Raw genomic sequence first — 25000 nt, forward strand, 5'->3', positions numbered from 1 at the left:
CAAAAAGTATTCAGTTACCAAGGTGCCCCAACACAACCACAACCTCAACCACAAAACAGAGAAAAGTAGCGTAGGTAGGAATTTAAAAAATATGAGTGGTTTGAACTCTCTCTCTCTCTGTCTCTCTCTCTGTCTCTCTCTCTGTCTCTGTCTCTCTGGGTATGTATGTCAGTGTGTCCCTTCCTCCTCCCAACCCCCACCTCCCCATAATTATACATCATGGCGTCACGCTCCATGCCCCTTCTCTCTCCCCCACCTAGCACACATGTCAAGACATTTCCCACCTCTTTCCTCTGTCCCTCCAACTTGCCTTTCATTCCCTCAACCCCACATCCCACGAATCCTCCGCCCGGGAGATTTTGAGAGGGGGGGGGGGGGGGGGTGGACACGTTCCATGGTAGTATTCGTTGGCGCGGAGTGAATGATCCTGCGATAACCGGCACTGACCAAACTCAGTCGGGAATAAACAGACCGTGCCCTCACGTGCAAATCATCATTCAGAGCTACTACAGGGGAACCACCCGCACGCTCCTTCACTACAGGGGCATGGGAGAGAGAGAGACAGACAGACAGATAGACGGACAGAGACAGACAGAGAGTGAGAGAGGGGTCAGTGGGCCGATTGGGAAGACAGCACGTGGGAACAGTTAGCCAACCATAGAAACATAAACTATGTTAGCCAACCATAGAAACATAAACTGTGTTAGCCAACCATAGAAACATAAACTGTGTTAGCCAACCATAGAAACATAAACTATGTTAGCCAACCATGGAAACATAAACTATGTATGAATGTGCGTACTGTCCATCTATTCATCTCTCTCTCTCTCTGTCTCTCCTTTCCTCTGACTCTCTGTCTCTTATCGTCTCTCTATGTGCGTCTGTCTGTGTCTTTGTCTGTCTTTCTGCCCCCCCCCCCTCCCCATCCCTCCCTTCCCCCTCCCACAAACACCCTGAGGTCACGCTCCACGCCCTTCACTCACTCACCCAGGACTCATGCCAGACGTTACGCGTTCCCATTTCTCAGTTCTCTTTATCCCTTCAGCCGTTTTGGCTCTAACTCGCCCGCTCCCTACCCCCCCCCCCCCTCTCTGTCTCTCTCTCTCTCTGGGTTTGGATGTCCACGCGTAAATATTTATTTTTTGATTTATATGTAATTCAGTATGTGTTTGTGTCAATATGATGTGTGTCGATGTTACATGCGTAAATATTTATTTATGATTTATCAGTACTTTGCTTTCTGTGTACTGTCCAAACCTTGGAGACGAACGACTGAAAAAAAGGCAGATTACCCCCTTGTCACATGTACTTTTAAGCTAATGACAAAGTGCCAAAGTGTCGCACATCTCTTATCAGTTTACGCTGTTTCATTTCTGTTTTAGTTTGTTCCTTTCAGTTCCATTTCATCTATTTTGCACCATTTTGTTCTGATTAGTACCTACTATGTCATCAGAGCTTTTCAGCTAATGACATTAAACATTTCAGTGTTCAGTGGTCTCTCTCTCTCTGTGTCTCTGTCTGTCTGTCTCTCTCTTTCTGTCTCCATCCCTCCCCCCTCTCTCTGCCTCCCTCCTCTCTCTCTCTCCCTCCCCCATCTCTCTCCCCCTCTCTTTCTCCCTCCCTATCTCTCTCCCCCCCCATCCCCCCATCTCTCTCCCCTCCCTATCTCCCTCCCCTCCCCATCTCTCCCCCCCCCATCTCTCTCCCCCTCCCCATATTTCTCCCCCATATCTCTCTCCACCCCCACCCCCACCCCCCAACTTCCTCCCCATCTCTCTCCCCCCCCTCCCCATCTCTGTCTCCCTCCCCCATCTCTCTCTCTCCCCCTCCCCAATCTCTCCCTCCCCCATCTTCCTCTCTCCTCCCCCATCTCTCTCTCCCCCCCTCCCCCATCTCTCTCTCCCTCTCTAACTCCCTCCCCCATATCTCTCTCCCTCCCTCCCCATCTCTCTCTCTCTCCTCTCTCTCTCTCCCTCCCCCATATCTCTCTCCCTCCCTCCCCATCTCTCTCTCCTCTCTCTGCCTCCCTCCCCCATATCTCTCTCCCTCCCTATCTCTCTCTCCTCTCTCTACCTCCCTCCCCCATATCTCTCTCCCTCCCTCCCCATCTCTCTCTCTCTCTCACCCACCTCTCTCCCTCCTCCATCTCTCCCCCCCCCTCCCCCAACGAGTCCTTCTCCCCAGGGTGTGGAAGGAATACGTTCCATGGCAGTAATGGTTGGTTGGAGTGATCGATCCGCCGACAACTACTGACCTAACGGGGAAAAGAACAGACTCTCTGTGTCGTGCACGTGCATGCAAATCATCATTGAGACACCATTCGTCACCCACTCACTCATTCACACAACAGGGGTTTGAGAGAGAGAGGGGGTGGGGGAGGGCTAGGGGTGGGTGGGTGGGGTGGTGGTGGTTGGAAGGAGGTTAGTGGGCCGGGAGGACAGAATGAACGCACTGCACGAGGGGCAGAGATACACAGAGGTGCCTGCAGCCAGATACACGTCTACTTACACGCACATAATTATTCACATTATAAGTATGCACATTATATAAGTATGTATGAGCACACACTCGGTCAGTCTGTATGCTACACACTTTCTTTCTCTCTTTCTCTGTTTTTTTTTCTCTCTTGTTTGGGCGAATGCCGGGACAATGAAAAATTAATAGTCCTGATTCTGTCTGTCTCTCGCTGTCTGTCTCCGTCTCTGTGTCTCTCTTTGTCAATCTCCCACTGTCTCGTCTCTCTCTCTCCCATCTCTGTCTCTGTTTATCCGTTTGTCTATCTGTCTCTCCCTCCCTCCCTCCCTTTCTATCCCACTACACATCCTGAATGTGTTCCACGGCAGTAGTGGTTAGTGTAGCAATTGAATTAATACCACCATAACTACTGACCAAAACAGGGGGACTGAACAGGCTCTCCCTGCTGTGCACACGTGCGTGCAAACCATCATTGAGAGGTATAGGGGCTTCACTCGCTTGCTCCTTCACAACAGGGGCAGGGGAGAGAGAGAGAGAGAGAGAGAGGGGGGGGTGTCAATGGACTCTCCAGAGAGGGGACATCAAAGAGCAGGCATAAGGTGAGACAGGCACACACAGCCACGGACAAACAGACGAATGTGCACGCAGACAAGCATGCGTTGCATGCACGCACACGTATACGTGATATCAGTAAGTACATGCGTACTGTCTGTCTGTCCATTTGTTTGTCTTTCACTCTCTTTCTCTGTCTCGCTTTGTTTCTCTCTGTCTCTACCTCTTTGTCTGCCGCTTTCTTACTTTGTCTGTCTCTCTTCCTCTCTTTCTCTTTTCCACGAGAGCAGGGTGTAATTTTTTGCTTTTTCCCTCATTCAAGGCAATTTGGAATTCAAATTCTCTCTGTCTCTCTCTCTCTCTCTGTCTCTCTCTTTCTCTCTGTCTGTCTCTCTCACTGTCTGTCTCTCTGTCTCTCTCTGTCTGCGTCTCTCTCTCTCTCTCTCTCCGTCTCTCTGTGTCTGTCTCTCTCTCTCTCTGTCTGCATCTCTCTCTCTCTCTCTCTCTCTCTCTCTCTCTCCCTCCCCACCCCCCACCCCCATGCAACACTTCCTACCTTCACGCTCCCTACCCTGTCACTCCCTACCCAGCAAGCAGTGCCATTGCCAGCTTCCCCCGTTCCTCTTCCACATGCACCACCCTTCCATAGCCCGAAAAATGTCTCCCCACCCCCACTCCCCACCGATCCACCCCCAGCTGCCCAGAGAGAATACTTTTCCATGGCAGTAATCGTCGGACGGAGTGATTGATCTTGCCACAACTACTGACCAAAACGAGGGAATAATCAGACAGTCTGTGTCGTGCACGTGCGTGCAAATCATCCATTGGGTGACAGTTCTTCACCCACTCACCCCGTCCCAAATGGGGTTCGAGATTGAGAGAGGGAGAGAGAGAGAGGGAGGGCGGGAGGGGCAGTCAGTGGGGCGGGGGAGAGGTCATCAAAGAGTGTACTGAGCGCGTGGAGACTGATAGACACACAGCCACAGACACACAGACGACCGTGATCGCAGACACAAGTGTACAAAATATGAATAATGTGCGCACTCCTCTGTCTATTTGTCTGTCTGTGTTTGTGTGCCTCTCTCTGTGTCTCTTTGTTTTGTCTCTCTCTGTTTCACAAACGCATGACACATACACATGCAACACACACACACACACAGACACACACACACACACACACACACACACACACACACACACACACTCACTCACTCACTCACTCACTCACTCTCTCTCACACACACACACACACACACACTTCTGTAAGGGATTACCTAAAAAAAACAAAAAACAAAACCAGTACACAACAAAACACAGAGACAGTTCAGCGAAAGGTTTCTTGGCGCCACAACATACATAATAAAAGTATCCAGTTACCCCCCTCCCCTCGCCGCCTCACCCCCCCCTCCCGGAACAACGACATCGACAACAAAAACAAACAAACAAAACCAAACAAATACACAACAAACAAACAAACAGATTTAGAGCAAAAATACAGATATACCGCTCTGTGTGTGTCTGTGTGTGTGTCTCTCTCTACCCCTTCCTCCCTCCCTCCATGTCTATCTCCCCACCCTCCATCTCATTCCTCCCACTCCACCCCCACCCCCCCACACACATACACACGTGCTGTAACAATTCTTGAGTGAAACTCTTGACAAGTGTTACTCGCGGATTCTCTTCCAGCCATTTTGTTCCATTCAGAATATGTTGCTACAAGAAAAGATTGGGATTTCTCCCCCCCCCCCCCCCCTCTCTCTCTCTCTCCTTTCTCCCTTTGTTTAGCTCCCCTCTCTCTGTGCCTCTCTTGTAAGCCAGCCGTTGTTTCCATCCTCAGAAGAATGGGATGACAAAATCGTAATCGTTTGTGATCAGTCAATTCAGCCAGTGGCGTTGTGGGTGTTGGAGGTTTTTGGCCACTTGCCGTATGTTTGATTCCCTGGAAGTACGGGAAGAACTTGTTCGATATCAGTTCAGAAATTTAAATGTCTGTTTGAATCATTGTTCTTGATTATTTTTTCGCGATCGAGCTTGATTGATGTCAAATTGCTTTTGCTTTTCGAAACCTCACTCGTGTTGACTGTCCCTTTTTTTTCTGTCGGTCTCTCTCTCTGAACTTCAGTTCACTGTAGTACTCAGTGTCCTGGTTTGTGGACAAGAAATCTTTATGTGAAAAAAAGGAAAAAGAAAAAAAAAGAAAGAAAAGGCTGGTAAAAGTGATGATCCAGATAATTCCGTCAGTGAAATGTCAAAGACTGCAAAACATTTGTTGTGAAATTCGTAGTAAATTCATTCAAACATTTTTTTTATCTCTTGTGTAATCGTTAATTGTACTTTGCGTTTTCTTAAGCGTCCGAAAAGATTTTGATTCTTTTAACCGAAATGTTATATTGGTTATGCTAGCAATACACGAATGCATTCATTCCGACATCTTGCAATGTCCGCTAGGAGTAAACCAAGGTTGCCTGCTGAGCCCTCAGTTGCTTTCTTTTTACATCAGCAAATGGCTGATGTGTCGAAAAAGAACAGACATTGAAATCAGATGATGCCTTCGGCAGTATAACTGTTTTTGATGCTATTTGTTGATGATTTTGTTTTGATACACCTATAGGGTTGTAAATGACTTAACTGTTCTAAACCAATTAAAAAAAAACGGATTATAATGCAGCGAAAGGTAAATATTGATAGGACTAATGCTTTAGTTTTCCGCTATGGAGGTCATGTTTCTGAACACGAAAGAAAACGTTTTATGGCGATAGGGAAATAAAAGGGAAACAATATGATAATTTAGAAATGCTTTTTTCAACAAATTAAAAATGATTTCTATATGGGACCACTTTTCCCATTCAGCAGGTGGTATTGGCTCTAGACCTTTTATCGGTGAAACTACACAGGTCATTTTATTTCTTTACCATTCTACCATTTCAAAGTCTATAGTTTTGGTACGGGAACTTTGTTTGACTTGATTATAATCCCCGGGGTGCTATCACTTAAAGCGCAATACTTTGTGTTGTTGTTGAAGTCTCATTTCTACATTCCTTTCTTTCTTTCGTTTTTATTTTTCTATTTCATTTTATTTTGTACCTTTTGCGTCCGGTTTTACGGGTCTGCTATTAGGCTTTGAGTAAGGTTTTGGCGCATGGCAGTGTAGGGTAGGAAGGAAGAAGGTATAGGGGTGGAAGTTTTGCGGAAGGAGGTGTGGTGGTGGGGTAGAGGGGGCTCCTTTTGGCCCGTGATTAATGGCGGGGCTCAGTGCGGACCGTTCCCTCAGTGTTGCGAACAAGCCAGCACTGGCGGTCCGCCCCTCCCGTCCCCCGGGGGAGCTCCCAGAGGCCGCGTGCATGACAGGACAGATGCATACATGAATAGCAAGAGCCGTCTTCTTCCCAGGCTATCATTCTGACGCATTCATGAATAACAAGAAGCGTGCCACTACGACTGTTGCTGGTGCTGCTGCTGCGGCTAGCTTCTTTGACCTGGCGTCTTGTTTTTGTGGAGAGAGGGAAAAAAAGGAATTGTAACGGTGGTGTGGAATGTGCCTTGGACGTGGTTTGATCTCGTGGAACGCTGCATTTAGAGGAATGGTAATTGAAACTGTGCTTGTCATCCTTCCTTATGGGTTTCTTCTGTGTGACAGGTCCTTGTAGTGTCTGGCGCTTTGACTGGTTGTCATTTGATTTTTTTTTCTTTAATGTGGTTACGTTTTGTGCAGCTCGTTGCTTTAAATCAGCCATAGTCAGCACTTTGTGGAGAAGCACTGTGAGGAAAGGTTTTATTGCATGCGAGAGGAGCGTAAATAATGAGTACTGCACAGAAAGGGAAGAGTGCAAAGAAGAGCTACATTACACAAATCTCAGCACAGCATTTTGTTCAGTGTATGACAATAATAAATAGCTGTAATACTGAATGTAACGCGAAAATAATGCACAAACGGTTACAACGAAGAAAGGGAACCCTCAAAGAAATGTAAACGAACCCAAAAAACGGGCACTGGTGTTGTTGGCTAATCGTTCTGTACACCCCTCACAGTCAGAATTTGGCCGTCTGCCCAGTGGAGTGCCAACAAGGCAGGGCCAGCTGCCAGGTCCACCGCACCGCCTCCATACTGATTGCTTCTGTCACCACCGCTCTGCTTTCACGTGCACTTGTCATGGTCACCTACTTCTGTTCCGGTCGCTACCCTGTGTGTGTGTGTGTGTGTGTGTGTGTATCTGTCTGTCATCAGCGATGGTTCTGCTGTATAATCATATGGTGGTAGATCGGTGTGGGTTCAGTAGGTGTCATAAAAGCTGGTATCGTTGTTGTTTGGAGTGTAGCTGTCAACAACAACTCCGGGTAGTTGTGTATTACTGACTGGGAGATCTGCTGGCTGATTGAAATCAGACCGATGAAGTTTTGATTGTTGAGATTAGTCTGGAATATGTGTGACAGTTTCTCAGTAGGTGGTTATATGTATGTAAGTGTGTGTGTGTGTGTGTGTGTGTGTGTGTGTGTGTGTGTGTGTGTGTGTGTGTAAATAGATAGATGTTAACGATTTACCCTTTTTAATTTCTTAAGTTCCATAAGTGTTCATTCCTGGCTAACATGTTGGTTCTCCACAAAATCGTAAAGCTATTTTCTGACTTTGTGTACTTCTTTACAAACAGTAGTTTATGATAGTTGCAAGAATGTAAAACCCTGCTTTTACAAACGTTATACACGTTTTCACACACGTGTCATATGTCTCACAGTGTTAAACGTAGAACTAAAATGTTCCCAGAGGCGTGTATTGAAACATAAGAGAGTGCACAATGCAAAAATAACATAACTTTGCGGACTGGGAAAAAATAAATGTGTGAGGGTAAACGAGCGAATGATAATTCGAGTGTGTTGAACGCCGACAGAACACAAGTGATTGTTTCTTTTTAACCCGCTGCTGCATCGGTACAAAGGATCTGTTGGCGCTGATCACTTGTGTCACCTGACCCCCCCCACACACCCCCCACACACACACCCATCCCCCGCCCCCACTGAACCCTCCTTTCCCCCGTATCTGTCTTTACCCAAGACACCAGACGCGCCAGGGAGACATCATCTGCCCTCGAAACTGGATCCTCGGTCAGTCAGCCACACTGTTGACAATGGGTGCCGTGACGAATGTTTCTTCAGGCGTAGTGGTGCCTGCTGAACACGTGTTCTTGCCAGACCAATAAACACCTGTCTGGTTCTGGGTGATCCAGCTAAGCATAGGGTGTGCGGTTCTTGCGGAGAGAAGATAGTCACTGAGAAAACAAAGAAAGAAGTGACACGTACGTATAACTGAAGGATCGTTTTATAAACAGACAGACAGAGGCCATTTCAGCGACATTCAACGTCATGCGGACTGATAGGAAGTTTAAATCATAACGAAACTCTTACAGCCTTTCAGTGGATCGTGTGATATAAAGTTAATATTATAACGAAACTCGCAACCGCTTTCCAATGGATGGTGTGAACCCATGTGTGGGGGAGAGGGGAGAACAGTTTGCCCGCCAATTACAACGTGGTCGTCACCCAGTCTGTCGCTCAGACACCAGTCTGGCCTTGGCAGTGAGCGTCTTGTTTTCTGCCCGCATTTGAGACAGCGTAAGATGAAACCTTTGCTCTGGAATTTGTCATTGTACACTTGTTTTTAACTCTTTCTGACGGAGATCGTTTTACTGAAAGTGTGTGTGTGTGTGTGTGTGTGTGTGTGTGTGTGTGATATTTTTACACTCTTGTTGAGTAAACTGTGTTGACTCCTATGATACCAGATAAAAGAAGCATCGTGCGTTAACAGTGTTGAATATGTTGCTGATTCAGACTTTTACGTTTGAAAGCGGATAAACGGGATAAAGTGCAGTTCTGGGTGGAGCCTGTTCACACTGTCGCTGTGTATCATTGTTCATGTACGCACAATCAGAATAGAATGTTTGCTCGGATGGACCATTTGCTACGTATCTGTTACCAGAAATCATTAATACAATGTTTATTTATCTATTTATTCATTCGTTTGTTTGTTTGCCTGTTTATTTATTTGTTTATTTATTCATTTGATTATTAATTATTTTATCTATTAGTACTGTTTATTAGTATTGTTAAAGTAAAGTCCTATTTTAGCATCCAAGATTCAATTCGTGTGTTTTGCAAATGACACATATAGAAAATCACATGTTGCGTGTAATCGACTCTTCGAGTCAATAATTAGGCATAATCCCGACGCGGAATGGCCCATAATATGTACCCGAACCGACGCTTCTCATCTCAAGCCGCCATGTTTTTGGTTAACATTTTCGTGATTTGCGGGGCCAAAAACAGAAAGATCAAGATGGTGGCACGTTAGTTTAGCGACTGGACCTGCATCAAAATTAGGGACACGCATGTACAAACACGCACGCACACACGCTCGCATGTGCGCACACACACGCACATGCGTGCACACAACACATTCACACGCACGCGCATACACACACACGCACACACACACAGGAGCGGTCGCGCTGACGCTCCCACTCTTCCCTCCCCATGCACACACATCACAATGAAGTAATGAATCTGGATGGAAACAGCGCATTCTTAAATGGTGGTGTGTATGGGGGTGCGGGGTGGGGGGAGTAGGTTAATCATAGCAATGTGTAAATAGATATTTTTTAACGCCTGACCTGAAAGGCTCTGTGGACTGACTTTGTCGGAGAGAATACGGTAGTGAGTTCCAGAGCTTGGCTTGATGGGGAAGGAAAGGCTCGTTTGGCATGCTGTCTGTGTGTGGAAGTAGAAAGCCGATAGAGCCTGGAGTAAGCAGAGGATGGAATGGTCACGGGTGAGGTATGTAGCTACTGAGGAGCAGAGCATGTGATAACAATGATGCAGAGCCAGAAGGTCTTGTATTTGATTCTTTGTGCAGTTTATAAAGTAGAGGAGTGCGGTGTTGATTAGGAGCTCATCATTCGTTTCCTGTGTCATTCAGTCAGGCTTCAATCACGCGCACACATTAACATGTGTATCAGAGGGAGCTTTCGTGACCGTGTGTTATTCAACGTGAGCTGATAAGAGAAACCTCGTGCAGAAAAAGTTTTTGAATGACAATGACAAGCTGTGTTTTCGTGAGACGATGTTTATTGTCTTGGAGGAGTATCGACAGATTCACATTCGTGCTTAACCAGAATAGAATGTTACATCCATGTGTAATCAAGGTAATCAGTGAGAGTCACCAGAATCGAGTGTTACCATGACTGCAGGTATACGACAAATCAGTCTGCATTGCTTGTGACTTCATGGAGCCACCGTTATTACCAATCATTTCCACTCGGTTGGTAACGATCGTTTAACATTTTACTTGGGCTGCTTTCATCTCTGACGTATTGGAACAGGCAGCAGTTGGGATTTAAAGAGGCATTCTAGATTGCAGCCACGGTGACTGACATTTCTTTCACAAGCCATAAAAGGAGTGAGGCAAAAGAAGATGTTGAGAACAGTCTGATAACTGTGTGCTCCTTGTCATTGATCAGCAGTATGTCAAACAACAGAATCTCCTATGTCTGTGAACCGCACAACAGTGTCATCGCTTCATACTGGACGTGACACAAGACACCATTTGCAACAGCATCAGAGGAGGATACTCACCAAACCGGAGAGTCATCATTGTGGATGGATTCAGGACCACAGAGAAAGCTGCTGAGAAGAGACCGCGGAAAGAAAGAGTGGAAAGAAACTTAGCCTGTCCCCGCCAGTCTGTTCCTACTGCATCGTGTCTAAAGAGCTTGCAAGGAAAGCTGTAGGGTTTGAAGGGAGGGGGAGGATACTCTCCCGCCCCCTTACCCCTCTACAAGGGATCCAACAACACAATCGTTGGTGAACGAACCCACGTCAGGATGGCGACCAGCAAATCGTTAAACAACCTCCCGTTGGTCACGGTGACTGATGCGGACGAGAACTGTGTGGATGGTCAACACGATCATCACCATCACCACCACCACCACCATCATCATCATCATCATCGCCACCACCTTCAGTCTCCCGACCTGTGTGCTAGTTACCTTGATGACCTACCCGTCCACCCCCGTTCCCACCCGGGGTCACCGCAGCTGAAGAGGAAGGCCTTCACCACCTTCGTTGGAGGGATGCGCTACATTATAGGTAATAGTGTGTGTTGTGTGTGTGTGTGTGTGTGGTGTGTGTACGTGCAAGCGTGCGTGTGTGTATGTGTGTGTGCGTGTGTTAGTGTGTGTGTTAGTGTGACATTGAAAGTTAGGAGTGTGCACATGTGTGTGTGTGTAGGGGGGTGGGGGGGCAGGGGGGGGGAGGTGTTGTGTAGATGTGTGTGTGTGTGGGGGGGGGGGGGTGTTTGTGCATAGATGTGTGTGTATGTGTGTTCACGCGCGTTGTGCGTATGTGCATGTGCGCAGGCACATGCGTGTGTTAATGTGGGAGGGAGATTATGTTCGCTCGCTTTCTCTCTCTCTCTCTCTCTCTCTCTAATCAAATCAAATAATTCTTTTCTCGTTCTGTTAGTGTGTCTGCAACTGTTTGCTTGTCTTCCTTTGTCTCTTCTTCCCTCCCTCTTTTACTGTTATCCGTCTTTCTCTCTTTCTGTCTGTCTGTCTTTCTCTACTTTTTTTTTTGGGGGGGGGGGGGGGGGGGGGAGTGGTCTTGTAAATGACTGTTAGGAGACAAACCATTTGAAAACGTGTGACGTTCATTTTGTACTGGTTGCATATTTGCACCGTATAAAAAATATATATTATGCAAACACACACACAGGCGGGCACGCACGTACGCACTCACTCGCTCTCTCGCACGCACTGTTTTATAAACACGGAGAAAAGCGTACAAAAAGCAACACCACTTTGACCATTTTCCTGTTCATCATTTTCAAACCATCGTGAGATATTCACCATGATTTATAAAAGGACCTTACATGGAACGTAGTTGGGAACTATATTTAGAATGACTGTGTGGAAGTATGTCAGGAATGTCAGAGCAGAACAATCCAGTGTCTGTTTCGCCGACATCACATTCAGATGGAATGCGCACACCCAGCGAAAAAGACCCCACGGTGTTTTTACTTTCACATGGGCAGACTTGAAGGCATCTCCCCCCACCCCCCGGTCATCTCTGCGCCATTCCATCGACATTACTTTGACGCTGACGCCGCTCATTCCGAGCCCCCTGTGCACAGACACATGCGGGTTCGTCTGCCGCAGTCTCAGCGCCGGCAGCCCAAACGGAACTATCGATGTAAAGACGCCAGGGGGCCACACACCAGAGAAGACTCTGCACTGCTGCTGAGTCACTTCGAAGGTGTTCAGCAGAGCCTGTTCTGATTCAATATACGCAATACACCACATACTAAGTCCCATTCTAACGACAACAATCGCCATATTCGTGAAGGGAAGGCCGGTGAGTTAATCGGAACTTAACGTGTGAGTGTCAAGGCGAAATGGGTGCGGAGTGGATGTGGGGGTGGGGGACGGGAGGTTGTCGGGGGCGAGGTATGAAGGGGGACAGGTCTGTGGCTGGCACTGTGCCCAGCTCGTGAGTGGGTTGGTATTGGGGTGTTATTCACCCCTGTGGATGTCGCCGTTGCGGTGTTTTGCGCAAAGTTTGTGAACAAGTGTTTGTTTATCTGTCTGAGTGCGCTTGACTGTACGTGTCGATTGCACAAATGTTTTTGGTCTCTGAATAGAAGGAACGACTTTGTTTTATATCCCCGTCACATAAGGTCGTGACTGTTGACATATAATTGAAGTATTGGTTTCAACATTGGAATGCAATCATTGACAAAACTGTGAATTAAAAAAAGGGGTATGTGAGGAGGGACAGCTGGAGGGTGAGTTGGGGGTAAACAGGGCAGATGGAAAGCGGAATCAAAAAAGAACAATTGAAATGAATAGAGGACGGGCGCAATAGCCGAGTGGTTAAAGCGTTGGACTTTCAATCTGAGGGTCCCGGGTTCGAATCACGGTGACGGCGCCTGGTGGGTAAAGGGTAGAGATTTTTTACGATCTCCCAGGTCAACATATGTGCAGACCTGCCAGTGCCTGAACCCAGGCATACGCAAGCAGAAGATCAAATACGCACGTTAAAGATCCTGTAATCCATGTCAGCGTTCGGTGGGTTATGGAAACAAGAACATACCCAGCATGCACACCCCCGAAAGCGGAGTATGGCTGCCTACATGGCGGGGTAGAAACGGTCATACACGTAAAAGCCCACACGCGTGTATACGAGTGAACGTGGGAGTTGCAGCCCACGAATGAAAAAAAAAGAAGAAAAAAAAAGAAAGAAAGAATAGAAATACATTTCACTTAATGGACTTCGCAAACAGGGAGGTCATTAATTTAACAAAAGACAAGGCCGATAACCAGTGTCAAAGCTGAAGTCTGAAAGAGGGAACCTTTAAACGAAGGTTGCACGGTCCGCTGTTCTTCTTACACACCTCACACGCGCCAGGCCTTTTAGAGAGGGTACATACCGCAAATGTCTCCACCCTGTGATTCAGGTACTTGTTCTTGACGTGATTATTAATCATGATGAAAATGAATATTGTTGCTGATGGCGGCCACCCATAGAAACATGCATCTAAATAACCTGGTGAAATTAACGCAGACTAGGCAATGACATTTCAACACTTCATTCGGACCGAAATATGAGAACAGCGAAGAAACATTTCATGCAGTGCATGATTTCGCCCACTCACACATATCCACTCGTGTACACACCCACGTACACATACTCACAAATAGCCGTACACACACACACGCACACAAACACACCCGCATGCACGCACGCACACCCCTCCTCCTTTCCCCCATGTTCTGAAGAGCCAACGAGTGTGTGTACACACACACGCGCACACACACACACACACACACACACACACACACACACACACACACACGTGTGTGTGTGTGTGTGTGTGTGTGTGTGTGTGTAGCAGTGTCAACCTGATATGCATGTTGGGTCATCTGGCAGCCATCGATAATTCTGTTTCTCTCGGCCAATGCGCCACACTGTTCTCATGACATTTATTTTGTTTCTGCCGGGTAGTATAGAATTTTGTTTGTTTGTTTTCGGGTCTTGTTTTCCCTCTCTCTTTCCTTGTGACACTTTTGCATGTATGAAGTAATGTATTGTGGCTTGCGGTTTGAAGGGCGATGCTTGGAGAGACAAAGAGAGAGACAGAGAGAGACAGAGAGAGGGAGAGGTTACAAGAGAAATAACCCAGACGGGGCAGACCAACAACTCGGTAGCCCATGACGAAAACAGAACCATCATCAAAACACACCAGAAATCTGTTCCGTCCAACCCAAATGATGCCTTCCATCTGCTGGGATGATCTGTCCGGGAGACACGTCCATATGATCCTATGCTAATGTCGCCTTCATTTGCCGGTAATCATCATTTACATATTCGCATATTCCCTCCTCCTTCCGCCATTGTACAATTGGATCAGAGTTATAATACAAGTGACAAGTCAGACCCAGCCGAAAATTGCACAGTGGCGAATGGGCGACAACGAAGTGGACATTGCGAACCGCGACAGTCTCCACGCCGCTCACCCACATGTGTCTTCCCCCTCTTAGCCTCCTCCATGTCTTCCTCCTCACCTTCTTCCTCCACTGCCTCTCCTGGGTGAGCTTGCTGCATAGACGTCTTACTTCTCGTCGTTTACGACACAGAATCGTGGCCAGACCTTCAGGCCATATAAGTATGTGGCAGTTCGTGTGTCATCAACATCAAACACCCCAGAAAGCACCCGTAACGATTTTCCAGTCCAAGTTGTATTGGAAAATGTTCTTTGAAGTCTCTTAACGATGTCAGACCACGTGTACAGTCCTGGTTTTTTTCCCCCTCGGATATTAGAGTCTCAGGTTGGGGACATGGGGGTTGGGGGAGAAGTGAAGCCATTTGCCGACCGATTTTGACTTTCAGTTATGGCCATTCAAGATCCTTTGATATCTCAAAACCCGTGGAGCTGGAGATATGTACCCTTAGTTTTCCTTTGAATATAGCTCAGACTTTAAAAGAAATAAGGGGACTGCGACAGACCGACCTGGGTGAGGCTGTAATTGGGGACTCGGAATGAGTGGGATGGGTGTAATGCCATTGAAACGGTGCAGATGATGGGACAGCAGAAAAATAAATGAATATATATATATATATATATATATATATATTGCTAATAGATAAATGGATAAACACATAAAAAGAAATAATGATGAAATTAAACAAAAACTAACTGTCTTAAAAAAAAACAACAACTCGAAACTGCTCCAGCGAAATTAAGAAACAAGCACTTCGATAATTCGTTATTGATATTGCATTGATAATTGTATTTGTATTTGTATTTCTTTTTATCACAACAGATTTCTCTGCGTGAAATTCGGGCTGCTCTCCCCAGGGAGAGCGCGTCGCTATACTACAGCGCCACCCATTGTTTTGTATTTTTTTCTGGGTGCATTTTTTTTTTCCTATCGAAGTGGATTTTTCCACAGAATTTTGCCAGGAAGAACCCTTTTCTTGCCGTGGGTTATTTTACGTGCACTAAGTGCATGCTGCACACGGGACCTCGGTTTATCGTCTCATCCGAATGACTAGCATCTAGACAACCACTCAAGGTCTAGTGGAGGGGGGAGAAAATATCGGCGGCTGAGCCGTGATTCGAACCAGCGCGCTCATTCTCTTGCTTCCAAGACGGTCGCGTTACCTCTAGGCCACCACTCCACATTGTTGGTACAGTATTCAACAAAAGTTATTTTTCTTGTCCAAATCGACTTTCAGAATTCGCACTGACAATCGGATTAAGCTAAGGTTTGAGTGCAATAATTTTAAAACGAATACCTGACATTTCGACGTGAACTATTAAAATCTTTTCTTTTTTTTTAAATGACGAAAATCTCAAACACCGACGTATCATACTACACAACATTGATAATGAGATTAACTCTTTCCATACGAACGGCGAAAGAGACGACGTTAACAGCGTTTCACCCCAATTACCATCATCAAAATATTGCAAGTGGAAGGCTCTTACACTGAAGAGGTGAATGTTGACAAAGAATACCCCAATTCTGACGACGGAAGCTAAAGGTTGGGTCATTCAGACACCCACTGGACATCCGAGGGGTCTGTGTAGAGGAGAAGAGAGGACTGGCCGTACTGAGTGAGTTAAACTGTATTGATAAATAACAAAATAGAAAACACACGCACAACATGTTTTTTTTTCTGTGCTAGATTCTCCAGAATAAAATGAATGTGTCAAGAGTGCATCGATTGTAATTATTAACGTTCAGTGGAGAGCGAGGAGCTGGGAAGGGTAGCGGGGGAGTTGTCATACACTGTCGCCGGAAACGGAATGATACATACACCCAGTGATATTTGACTGTTATCATGTAACATTGATAATGAGATTAACTCTTTCCATACGAACGGCGAAAGAGACGACGTTAACAGCGTTTCACCCCAATTACCATCATCAAAATATTGCAAGTGGAAGGCTCTTACACTGAAGAGGTGAATGTTGACAAAGAATACCCCAATTCTGACGACGGAAGCTAAAGGTTGGGTCATTCAGACACCCACTGGACATCCGAGGGGTCTGTGTAGAGGAGAAGAGAGGACTGGCCGTACTGAGTGAGTTAAACTGTATTGATAAATGACAAAATAGAAAACACACGCACAACATGTTTTTTTTTTTTCTGTGCTAGATTCTCCAGAATAAAATGAATGTGCCAAGAGTGCATCGATTGTAATTATTAACGTTCAGTGGTGAACGAGGAGCTGGGAAGGGTGGCGGGGGGGGGGTGGGTGGGGGGTGAGGGGTTGTCATACACTGTCGCCGGAAACGGAATGATACATACACCCAGTGATATTTGACTGTTTCCAGAACAGAGTCGATTTTTGTTGTTGTTGTTGTTGTTGTCACACATCCATAATAGATACCAGTACAGTCTTTGATAGGGTGGGGGTGGGAGGAAGAGAAGGGATGTGTTTTGGATGGCGACGTATTACACTTCGATGACAAGCAAACGTGTCTCCTAGGTTATGTAACATATTACGCAATGATCTAATTTTTTATCATTGGCACGGGTCAGTTTTCTTTCTCTCTCTCTCTCTCTCTCTCTCTCTCTCTCTCTCTCTCTCTCTCTCTCTCTCATTGTCTTTGTCTTTGTCTCTCTGTTTCTGTCTCTATCTCTCTCACCCCATGTGTGTGCGTGTGTGTGTGTGTGCGTGTGTGTGTGTGTGTGTGTGTGCGTGTGTGTGTGTGTGTGTGCGTGTGTGTGTGTGTGATCTTCAGATTAGCGTCTATTCACTAGAAGTGTTATCAGATCGTGGAGGGGTTGGGAGGGGTTGGGGGGTGGAGGATAAAGGAGTGTGTGGAGGGGAGGGGGTGGAGAGTGGATCCTGGAGTGGATTGCATTATTCTGTTTGTCTGTGCATGACAGGACAATGTGTCACCGTGTCACTCGCACGCACGAAGGCGCTCACACACACACACACACACACACACACGCATACACATACACACGCATACATGCGCGCGCGCGCACACACACACACACACACACACACACGCACATACACACACACACGCACATACACACACACACACACAGAGGCGCGCACGCACACAATCACACACACACGGACACACACCACACCATGCGCACACATACAGAACAGACACACTTATACACACGTGCGTGTGTGTATGTGTGTGTGTGTGTGTGTGTGTGTGTGTGTGTGTGTGTGTGTGCCTCTGTGTGGGTGTGGGTGTGTATGTCTGTGTGTCTGTGTGTGCGTGTATGTGTTTTCTGCTTGTATGTGCGTGCGCGCGCGCGCATTTGTGTGTGTATGTGTGTCAAACTCATGTAGGGACAGAGAGAAAGAAAGTTGTCAACTGGTTTGAAAAGTAGGGAGGAGGGGGGGGGGGAGTGGTGGTGTGGGGCGGGGGGGGGGGGGTGGTGTGGGGCGGGGGGGGGGGGGAGTAAACTGCATGCAGGCAATATGGGCCAAGCAGAAAGATGCGCATATCATATTGGCACAGTCCTGTTTGGCCTGTGTCGCCGATCGAACAGTCTCATTGCATGTGCAAACAAAGCACGACAGCACAAACAGCCTGGCCTGGCCTGAACCAACTGTCCAGGCAGTCCTGTGGTTCGTCAGGTCGGGGGCAGGGGGAACGGTCGCAGAAGGTAGTCAGGAGTCAGGGTGGAGATGGAGAGACAGACAGAGAAGGAGAGACTGACACTGACACTGACATATTTTATTGTCAAAGCCCTGAGAGAGAGAGAGAGAGAGAGAGAGAGAGAGAGAGAGAGAGAGAGAGAGAGAGAGAGAGAGAGACTCGAAACGTAACGAAATGAGATGGGGGGTGGGGGGGGAGGTTCACTCCCCCTATCATGTAATACTAAATACGATATAAGAATAAACACTGAAAATAAAAAGCTGTGTGTGTGTGTGTGTGTCACTCTGTTAGACTCTCTCTGTCTCTGCCTGTGTGTGTGTGTGTGTGTGTGTGTGTGTGTGTGTGTGTGTGTTGTGTGTGTGCGTGTGTTCGTTCTTTAGTTTAGCGTCTTTTCACTATCAGTGATATCAGACGATTAAAAAAAAAAAAAAGGGGGGGGGGGGGGGGCAGAGGACAGAAAAGGTAGAAAACTACAAAAAAAATTCATAACTAACATGCAATTACATATAACAGTAACAATTCAATATGATGATAATAATCACAAATCATTAACCCAATTCTAAAGTACATTAAAAGAATGTAGAAATAGGGCTATGAACACCTCGTCATAAATAACTTTCTAGAAATCATCTGCAGAATCGTTATTCTCTTTGAAATACTTGGGCAAGATTGTACGTAACTGCTGACAGTGAAACAAACAATGATGCAAGCTGAACTGCTTGCCACAGATGCATGTAACATTTTTACTATACTTTGTGCATCAAGTTTTATACGGAAGGAAGTAGAGGTTATTAATCTTGTATAGCAAGCTGATAAATTCGGTATCTCTTCTTTAATAATATTATCGGGGAATAATGTCCCTTTATGTTTTAAAAACCTTTCCTACCATCGGTAATGAAATCGACCCCATGCTGAATTTTTTTGTTAACAAAGTGTATGCCTCTTTTACGGAAAGACGGACATGTACTTTTGTCGATTTTTCTGAATCTTGTGCTCCTCTTTTAGCTGCTTTACCAGCAGCTTCATTGCCATGTATGCCCACATGAGAAAGCACCCAACAAAAACTGACCTCAGTCCCTTTAGTCCTCAAACAATGTACCGAATGATTTGCCTCAATAACTAAGACCGGTCTTGTTTCAAGGCTAAATAATTCTAGAGCATAAAGTACTGATTTGGAATCAACAAAGAATGCTATTTTCGAGAAAACTATTTGATGGCTCACTAAGTAGTTCAGAGCTTGTATAACAGTAATTAGCTCAGCTGTGAATATGGAAAGATGTTTTCCATTGAAGTGAGATTTTTCAACTTTAAAGGCAGGAAAATAGAAAGTCGCACCAGCATTTTTGTTATCAAGAGCAGATCCATATGTAAATGTGTGGAGATATTCTGATATTTTTCTGCTGTATGAATTCTAGCAGTACTTGTCATGATAATGATGCTTTCTTCCTTTTTTGTTTCAGAATAACTAATATCAAAATCTGCTTTCAACATTTCCCAAAAAGGGACAGGAGAATGATGTGGTTTTGCAGCTAACTCTTTCATGTTAACATCAGATTCTTTTAACAAATTTGAAATGTAAGTTGCAACTGTTTCTTGTGATGAAATGGCTTTAGCTCTTTTCGGAAAATCAGTGTCAGATCTTACTGTCAGTTCATCAGCAATGATTTTTTTTTGTCATTGAAGTGTGTCTCACAGCGAATTTTGCTGTTGCAAACTCACGATGTTCATTTAAGGGAAGAATTCCGGCTGTTTTGTATGTTTCCTGGTTGGATGCATGAGCGGACACTCCGAGGGCAATTTTGATAGCCGTACAGTGTACGCTTTGAATCTTTTGTGATAGATATTTAGGTGCACTGAAAAATATTTCTTGTGCATAGGCTATCTCAGATCTTACAAGGCCCATGGGAAGATGAATCAATGTTTTTGTATCCATTCCTCAGGGTAAGCGGCTTATAATTTTAATAAAATGATACTTTTCATTGCCTTTGTTCAGATGTAATCAAAGTGAATGTTCCATGTCAGCTTTGAAGTAAGGTAAACGTGTGTGTGTGTGTGTGTGTGTGTGTGTGTGTGACTTAGGCAGACTCTGTGTGTGTCAGTCTTTGTGTGTATGTGGTGAGTGTGTGTGTGTGTGTGTCCTTGTGTGCGTACTTGTGCGTGTGTTTGCTTATGCGCTGCGTTTACGTCCTTAACTTCTCTAACTAACCTAATTCTACCGACGCAGATACATTCCTTCCGTCAGTCCCAGTGTATGTCGGTTAAGCGCTTACAGAGCTGAGGACAGGACACATAACAATCTGGACTGAGACAGGACTGGAAAGTATTTGGGAGGGGTTGAGGGGGTCGGTCAGGGGGGAGGGGGGGGGCGGAGGCGGGGGTTGAGGTCAGCGGCATGAAATATGCAAGAGGAATCTGTGGCACTGCCAAACACGGAGTCAGGATATTGGAGACAGGGAAATGGACACGGAGCGTTGCCAAACCGCTGGGCAAGAAGACATTGGAGAGAAAGAGAGAGAGAGGTGGGGGCGAGGAGGTTGCCATTAGAGAAGGTCTTCTCATGTTTCTCATTAAACCTGAGACACTGAGGGATGGATGAAGGGGAGGCGGTTCAGACTGTTGGTCCGTAGTGGATCTTTTCTGTCGCTACGTCAAATGGTTTGCCTTTGCTGTTAGTCTGCCTGCCTGCCTGTCTGTGCCTGTCTTTCTCCCTACCTGCCTGTATGCCAGTCTGTCTGTCTTTCTCTGTCTGTCTCTGTCTCTTTCTCTGTATGTATCTATCTATATATCTTCTATGTATGTATGTATGTATGTATGTATGTATCTATCTGTCTCCGTTACACTCTCGCACACTGCAACTGCATGTCGAGCGTGTGAAAAAGAAAGTATAATCGCATGTTTTCATCCTAGCCTCGTACAAAAGAAATTTGTCTGCGACATACAAAACAAGGGATAAAAGTAAACACACACACACACACACACACACACACACACACACACACACACGTGCGCGCGCGCGCGCGCGTCTTGGGGGGTGGGGAGGAAACAAACTAGATCGCAGAGAAATTAAAACATCAACAACAACAAAAACCAGCAACATAAAAGCATTAAGTCCATCCACTTGCGCAAATAAGAGATTAGGGGGGAAAAAAGCAAGGAAGACGAAGAGATAGGAGTGATAAAGAGACAGAGGGCAAGAGAGACACAGAGAGAGGTCTTCTTATAATATACTTTTCCTCTGATACATAACATGAATACTTTTTAATAATAATAATAATAATAATAATGGATACTTATATAGCACACTATCCAGAAATCTGCTCTAGGTGCTTTACAGAAACGCTTTTGTTAACATAAAACATTATATCTATGTTACATACGCACACCAAAATGTGACTACACACACATACACACGCATACACACACACACGCACGCACACACACACACACACACACACACACACACACACACACACACACACACACACACTGCATACATACATTTTAACATACATGTGTATCTAACAGCTACCCTAACACATACGCACACATAGGCAGGCACGAACTTACATAAACACACGCACACACATTTTTACACTAACATTCACATGCATTCCCTTTCCTTTATCCACTTCTTTACTCCTTTCCGTCTAAAAACACTTGCAGTGAATATACGTTAAACTGAAGATAAAACACAGAGAGAGGGCTGTGGGGAGCGGAGTAAAGAAGGTGGTGTGGGGGGTTCGTAGTTCGGCTGACATGGCTGAGAAGCCGTCTCCATGACACTCAGTGTCAGTTTCCAGGAGGTCTCAAAGCGTGCAGACTGATCCATACACGCTACACCAAATCTGCAATAAAAAAAAAAAAATGGTGTGAGGCACACTTGGTAGCTGCCTGAGCATGAGCAGCGCATAAAACCAGAGCTGTGGTCAGGCAAATCAGAGCACATGCATTGACAATGTCTTGCATTCCGTCATTGAGAACTATTCTTATTTTCTTCTCTTCAGTTATGAATACTGTCTCAGTCCAGTTAAAACCCTCCCCCCACCATGCCCCCCCCCCCTCCCTAGCCCACTTTCCTCCCGCGCGCACGAAATCACACACACACACAGACAGACAGACACACACACACACGCGCGCGCACGCACGCACACAGACACACACAAACACACACACGCAGACACAGACACAGACACACACACACACACACACACACACACACACACACAGAGACACACACGTGCGCACATACACACACACACAAACACACGCAGACACAGACACACACAGACACACACAGACACACACACACACACACACACACACACACACACACGCACACACACACACACACACACACACACACACACACACACTGATGCACACTCACACATACAGAAGGAGGGAAGGAGACAAGGAGAAGCTTTCAAATTTTATGTTCTGCTTATTTGTTTGTCTCTGTGTCTAAGTTCGTGTGTGTGTCTGTGTCTGTGTCTGTGTGTGCTCGCGCGCGCACCCCACGCACAAAATCTCTTTATTTTTTCCCCGTTCAATATCACTTCCAGTGAAAGCACGTCAAAGTGAAGAATGACCTTTACTCACTGGCTGCAAAAGGAGGCCAGTTATCTCCGGCACCCACGAAAAACGTTTTCTGTGTGATGTCTTGAAGAAGCGACAAGCGCATCATTGGAATATAATACAGTTTTTTTTTTCCATTGATCCAAGTCGGGAGAAGGGTGATCTCACCATACTGATTTTTCATAATACAAAAAAGAAAGAGAATATTACATATACAAAAGCTAAAAAAAAAAAAAAAAAAAAAAAAAATCAGGAATGTCCTTTGTGTAAGCTGAGTTAAAATGTGACATTATTTCTGATCTGTGCATATGTTCAGTATAAAAAAAAAACATTAAAAAAATTATCTTGGCGGGGATGTTTCCATTGCTATTTGTGTTTGTGTGTGTGTGTATGTGTGTCTGAGTCTGTGTGTGCGTGTGCTTATGTGTGTGTGGAGGGGTGGGGGAGGGGAACAAGAGCAAGAAAAACGAACAAACATGACTTTAAGACATATAGGTGTGAACAGATATCATGAACAAGTTCTCAGTGTCTGTCTGTCTGTCGGGAGCATTAACGGGAAACTTTAAGGCGTGGGCCTGTGAGCCGAGGAGCGTTGTAAAGTTTTATGACCTACTAGCTTGCGTCCATGAGGTGGTGGTGTTCGGTGCTTGGGCCTGAGTGTTGTGAAGGTTTCCTTGTCGAGGGGGTGGAGTGCTGAGTGTCTGTCCAGATGGACTGAGAGCCAAGTACTACCATGCTGTTTATGTTAGTGGGAAATGATCAGACTCGGGTTTCCTGATCCAAGGAACTTCTTGAGGTTCCGTTTGGAAAATCGTATGGGAACGTTCGGTGTTTCAAGGCCTGCCTTCGCCGCTTTATCCATTATGCAACCCTATGCAATGTTTCAAGGACTCTGAGTACATTAGATCACTCGTTCTGGGCCTTGACGGGTGTGTGAAATGTACCGACTGTCCTCGGGTTGGTAATTGCATCACATTATTGTCTTTAACCTGCGCGCGCACGCACGCACACACACACACACATACACACGCACCCACACACATACATACATACATACATACACACACATACGCATACATGTTCGCACGCTCACACACACACATGAGGGAGGGGGTGTAGATAGTAGAGAGAGAGGAGAGAGAGAGAGAGAGAGAGATTCCTCGTCCCTCCAACACACACACACACACACACTCTCTCTCTCTCTCCCCCCCTCTCTCTCCTCCTCCTCCTCTCCCTCCTGCTCGCACGGAATGATCTGAATGATAATTATACTGTCTTTCACACTTTGCTCTTTTATTTTTTACCCTTGTAGAATATGTTAGTCAAAACTCACATGCTTATATTTACTGCGCGCGTATGTGTGTAAATAAAGCCTCCTCTCTCAGTTTAACCAGACCTTAGCGTTTGGTCCTTATTATAGATGAATTATAACGCAGTTGAGTAGTTAGTTTTCATGAAGATACTAAGTGCTATTGTCCAATTCAGGCTAGTATTTAACCACACCTTACTGTCTATTCCTTATTATAGACTGATGGGTTATAACGTAGTTGAGGAGATTGTTTTCATGAAGATGCCAAGTATATCAATGTATTTGTGGTATTCTTTCAAACGATTCAGCTTATCAACCCTCAGAAGAATGTCCTACAATTAACGTTAATTTTACTTGTATAATCGTTTCTATATGTATTTTTTGTTTTAGTTGTTTTTGTTGTTGTTTTTTTGTTTTTTTTTTTCAAAAATTGTACATTACTGGACATTGATAGGGAAAAAACGTTCCACGAAATCAACTGTATCAGGGATGTAACAATATTTATTGTTTACTTAGACATTTATATTAATTAATGTGATTTTTGTACTTTGTATTTGTATTTCTTTTTATCACAAAAGATTTCTCTGTGTGAAATTCCGAGCTGCTCTCCCCAGGGAGAGCGCGTCGCTACACTACAGCGCCACCCATTTTTTGTATTTTTTCCTGCGTGCAGTTTTATGTTTTTCCTATCGAAGTGGATTTTTCTACAGAATTTGGCCAGGAACAAACCTTTTGTTGCCGTGGGTTCTTTTACGTGCGCTAAGTGCATGCTGCACACGGGACCTCGGTTTATCGTCTCATCCGAACGACTAGCGTCCAGACCACCGCTCAAGGTCTAGTTGAGGGCGAGAAAATATCGTTGGCTGAGCCGTGATTCGAACCAGCGCGCTCAGATTCTCTCG

The 25000-nt window shown here is 45.6% G+C and overlaps 1 protein-coding gene across 5 annotated transcripts in view; it reads left to right on the forward strand.

Annotated features, from left to right (window-relative positions):
* LOC143292420 (dual specificity calcium/calmodulin-dependent 3',5'-cyclic nucleotide phosphodiesterase 1A-like) overlaps positions 1-25000 on the forward strand; it is a 447558-nt gene that overhangs the window by 161736 nt on the left and 260822 nt on the right. The window contains exon 1 of one of the 5 annotated variants that reach the window (XM_076602675.1): positions 9990-11160. The exons of the other annotated variants lie outside the window; for them this stretch is intronic. Coding sequence (XP_076458790.1) covers positions 10896-11160 — 265 coding nt within the window. The 5' untranslated portion in view covers positions 9990-10895. Of the gene's footprint in view, positions 1-9989; positions 11161-25000 lie in introns of those variants that run through there. 5 annotated transcript variants of the gene reach the window in all.

The sequence above is a fragment of the Babylonia areolata genome, chromosome 18 (genome assembly GCF_041734735.1).
Source record: "Babylonia areolata isolate BAREFJ2019XMU chromosome 18, ASM4173473v1, whole genome shotgun sequence".
NCBI lineage: Eukaryota > Metazoa > Mollusca > Gastropoda > Neogastropoda > Buccinidae > Babylonia > Babylonia areolata.